The sequence below is a fragment of the Nomia melanderi genome, chromosome 2 (assembly GCF_051020985.1).
Source record: "Nomia melanderi isolate GNS246 chromosome 2, iyNomMela1, whole genome shotgun sequence".
NCBI lineage: Eukaryota > Metazoa > Arthropoda > Insecta > Hymenoptera > Halictidae > Nomia > Nomia melanderi.
Window position 1 is genome coordinate 13,858,376 of NC_135000.1, and position 4,806 is coordinate 13,863,181.

The window sequence follows — 4,806 nt, forward strand, 5'->3', positions numbered from 1 at the left end:
TTGATATCTTAAAAGTGTTAAATATACAAAATGATTTAAAAAAATAGATGGATCCACTAAAGTATTATAATATTGTAATTTCTGTGAAAAACAAAACATATTTTCAAATTTCAGGATGTTGAGAATGTTTTGAGGCCAGACCGAACTATACCAAACAAATAAAAATCATGAAAATTTTTAAATGAACTCATGCGTCGTATGAACCGGCTGAAACAGCGTACAAGTTCGCATAAAGAAATTATTTATGTGCGATGACAACGTTTTTTAGATGTAGCGTAAAAACGCAAAAGCAAAACTCGGAAAGCTGATTTATGATAGGGTTCCTTCAGGGATCTGAGTCATGGTATTATCATAGTGTACTCCGCAGTAAGAAAAAGACTCAAGAAATACTATAAAAAAATATTTCTTCATTTGTTAGATATTATTTGTTTGAATGCATTTATATTATATAAAAAAAATAATTTTTTGTTGGAATTTATTGAGGACAGTATTGCGTCGTATCCAATCCAACGAGAAAAATCGACACAAATTCGGCCATCTAGGTCTAATATGCCCCAATTAGTCGAGAGTCATGTTCCAGAGCATATACCCGGAACTGCAAAAACAAACAACCCTACGCGAAGATGTTCACACTGTTATAAACGTAAGATCAGGAAGGAATCGCGTTACCGATGTTCCATTTGCAAAATCACATTGTGTATAGTACCCTGTTTTGCTGAATACCACTCCACAGTAGGAAATTAAATTCTTACCTATATAAGTATTTAATTTTTCTTGCGTTTATCATTTAATATGTATATAATATATGTTTATGTTAACCAAGTGAATAAATAATAGTAATAAAATTGGCAATTTTATAAATTAAACCTATCTTTTTGATCCAATATTTTAACAGCGAAACTTACTCTGTGATTGACGAGTATACTCGTCATGACACAAAATCCTGCAACTTCTCCATGACAAGTATACTCGTAAAACACAGTTAACTATGAAAAAATCGAAAAAAATGTATCGTCACAATTTTTATAAGCGTTACATATTAAACGCTCAGTGGTTCTAGCGTTAAGGAATAATCTGAATGGTTTCAATGAAATAATTTATAATAAAAAATTTGTTTAATACAGAACCAAATTTTTCTTAAACGAAATTATGCCTTGGTTATTTCTTATGTCATTAAAGAGAGAGAAAAAATTTACAGACTTTTATAGTTAGAATATCCTATATGCTGTAATCTAATAAATGTTCCCATCATCCTATCTTATTATATACTTATCTGTATCTATCAATACAAAACATTTTTCAAACAGAAACTAAACTGATACAATTTGTGATTAAAAATGTAATCTTCAAATATAAATAGTTTCTATTTTCTTGTTTTTATACACGTACTAGTCAATTTTTTAGTGTGTTTAACAATACTATACAAATGCCATGTGTATTGGAAGTACATTTTACAAAACTTTCGCTGTAATTACCAAATCTTTTATTTTAAAATGCATAGTACTGATAAAAACACATTATTCAATTTTATGAACAATTTTATTCTATATTAATACATTTACTATAGTTCCAACGTAGTAACTAATGGTACACAGTTTTTTTCCAAGTAAAAAGATTACAGTATGCTTAATAATTAAGTAAATATTTTTATAAAAATGTGAAGTAATCTACACACTTATATAGAAATTGTTAAGATTCCTGCTTCAACTTCTCCATTAATTGCTGACCAACAAAATCCCAATATCGCCTTCTTATCGTATCGTACTTTTCAGATAAATCTTTACACAGCTGAAGTAATTGCATAAATATTAATATATAATTATATTATGAATCAAAACACGAACATATAAGAAGATAAAATAAGAAAGTACCTTAAGAGCATTATTTATATGAAATAATGATTCTTCAGATTCTTCTGATATAGATCTTTCTTGACAAATGTCTATAATGCAGGCCAGTAAGTGATTAGTGCGACACCCATCCGCATATAGTTCTTCACACTTTCGTCTTACTTTTTCATTATAACCCAAACCACTGCTATCTTTCATTAAAATACTAGAAAGCACGTAATCCATGTATTAATCATATTAAATAACGAATTAATTTTAAGTAAATAAGGCAATAAATAATGATTGTTAACAATACCCTCTAAGATAATTCCAAGCACTTTCATTTCCTTTTACTAACTGTATCTTATCCAAGGCATAATCAATTTCTCTATCAACTATACTCTGTTCAAATTTTGTTGTATTCTTTATTACAAAATAACGTTGATTCCAAGCAGAATTATTACGAATATCCTCATCCAATAATCGTTCTACATACTCCAACTCATTATCAAATAAACTGTATAGTATACAAATAGAAATTTATTATGTTATGGTTAGTTAAACTAAGTATAACAATTATATTTATTCAAATATTTTAATAAAAATTTTATGTAGAAAGAGAAAAGAAATAAAATATACTAACTTAAATGTCTTTATACACCATTGACGATACTGCCAAGCATGATAATTCTTTGCATCTTTCTTTAAAATGCTTTCTATAAATGCTAGTTCACCACTGACATCTTGAAACCATTCAACAATAATTTTTCTGTGATGCCAGATTTGATAAATTTTAGAATAATACCTTGTCAATCCATTAATATACTTTAATTCATATTTTAATTCTTCTCCAAGATTAAGAGCCTTAAGTATCTCTCTTCTATATTGCCACACTGTATAATTTGCTGGGTTAAGCCAAACACAGTCTGCTGTTAATGCCAATGCACGTTCTGACTTTTCTCCAGACTTTAGAACAGCTCGAAAATAGTCATAGGCATCCCTAACTTAAAATATAAACAAATATAGTAATATTTAAATAAACATAATAGTATAATACAGAAAGTATTTATTTGATTATTATATAAGTATAATATAATAAAAGTTCTAAATGAATAAATATGGGGTTTAGCAGACTCACTTTTGATCATATTAAGCTTGAAATATGTTATTACAAGTGTGATTTTGAGCAACTTCTTATATGTATTACCATCACTCTGCTTTAGTTTCTCAGATGTTCACAAAAAACATTTACAATTATTTAAAAATTTCAGCTCCTCACTGACTTCAATGACTTTAAAATATATTATCAGAGACTTCATTTTAAATAATTTCTCTTTATACACATAACAATCACTCAAACTTAGTTTCAAAGATATATACGAAAATATATTCAATATTACGTACCTTACTTTGTATATCACAAAAAACGCATAATATTAAATACATAATGTTACAAATATTTTGTCATATATCTTGCAACATATTTAACATATTTCGAGGTCAACATAATTGAAGTTGGATATATTAAATCCTATATTTATTCCATATTAGGTATACAAGAAAATTGATAGTATTAAAATTTTATTACTATATACAATGTAGTAATAAGATATTAAAAATTTATTACTATATATACAATAACTATGTATACTTTTGTGATATTCAAGATGAACATCTTACTTCTGTACAACTTACAGTAAAAAGGTTAATAATATACCCAATGCAAATACTATTACTTGTATCTTTAAACTTACTATTAAAAATATGTTAAATGTACAATTATTTGATCACAATATTGATATTACATAAGATATGTATTATTAAGTCAATTTTCCATTTTAATATGTCAAAGTATTACTGAATGAGTTATAATACACAAAAAATAATTCTAGGTTATGTTTTGACAACACTAAAAATCTAGAGTATAAACAAAAATTGGTAAATCTGTCGCAATTTAGGTAAAATAAAAATTCGTAATTAGAATAAAATACTTACATTTATCAGAATAAGCAATTGCAACGATAGGATGAGGACCATCATCCTGCGGTATTGGAGTCACATCTTTCCATTCTTCTCGATCTTTATATAACACCCAGTTTACATCGTCAGCTACATCACCGCAATTCCATTCTTCATCAGAAGTATCACCCATTTTCTCTGTTACAAATTAAGCTACTGGGACTTAAATATCACCTTTCTCTTATCTTCAAAACCTATTGAACCTACCAATTCGTTACACAAGGACAGATTAGTCTTATAGAAGGGAAACATGTGTTAGAATCTCTGATACTCGTGTCGCAAATGAGTGACTTAAAACACAACTATGAACCGATGTTGCTGTTCCTTTGCGCACAATATCTGCATCATTTTCTATGAAATACAATCAATAAAAGAGGAAGAACAAACTTTAAGCAAAGAATTAACAATGTTGAAAGCGTGGTAATATTTGAAATATAATATTATCACAGACAAGGTATAGTAATACCACAAACAAGATATAGGATAGACATAATATCCAATGTAAAATTTTGTCACGCGCTCTCGGGGGTCCCAAGACCCTTCACCATTTTTTTGTCACGCTCTGTCATATCGACTTACGCTGGTTTTGCATGGCAGCGCTATAAAGTAATAGGAATTAGAATCAAAAATATTGAAACACAGACTTAAAATATGTACAGACATTGCAGTTTATGGAGTATAAAGCACGTACATTTAGACGATGAAAGTAGTATTTACACAATAGAATTTTATGAAAATGCAGTTTTTATTAATTTATAAACATAAATATTTTTATAAACACATTTATTTTTTAAAGTACATATATAAAATTTATATAAGAAATTATTTTGACTAATTATACAGCTGTAGAAAATTCTTCGATAAATTATATATGTGAATAGTTTTAATTTTAATAATTGAAATTTTGACAAATAAAATTGAAGTTTAATATACATTTTTATTTAAACTATAATATTTC

General features: G+C 27.4%; 1 protein-coding gene across 1 annotated transcript; it reads right to left on the bottom strand.

Annotated features, from left to right (window-relative positions):
• Positions 1–1,517: 1,517 nt before the first annotated feature.
• On the bottom strand, positions 1,518–4,329 carry Fnta (farnesyl transferase alpha). The gene is made up of 6 exons (XM_031988089.2): positions 4,056–4,329; positions 3,825–3,986; positions 2,473–2,833; positions 2,146–2,346; positions 1,872–2,055; positions 1,518–1,788 (listed from the first exon to the last, which is right to left on the bottom strand). Exons 2-6 carry the CDS (start codon positions 3,979–3,981, stop codon positions 1,690–1,692), a joined length of 1,002 nt encoding a protein of 333 aa, XP_031843949.1. The 5' UTR covers positions 3,982–3,986; positions 4,056–4,329; the 3' UTR covers positions 1,518–1,689.
• Positions 4,330–4,806: the final 477 nt, after the last annotated feature.

Coding starts and splice junctions, on each gene's coding strand:
- Fnta (XM_031988089.2), bottom strand. CDS start 3,981: ATGGGTGATACTTCTGATGAAGAATGGAATTGCGGTGATGTAGCTGAC. Junction 2,347..2,472: donor TGGTGTATAAAGACATTTAA/GTTAGTATATTT, acceptor TATACTATACAG/TTTATTTGATAATGAGTTGG. Junction 1,789..1,871: donor ATATAAATAATGCTCTTAAG/GTACTTTCTTAT, acceptor CAATTACTTCAG/CTGTGTAAAGATTTATCTGA.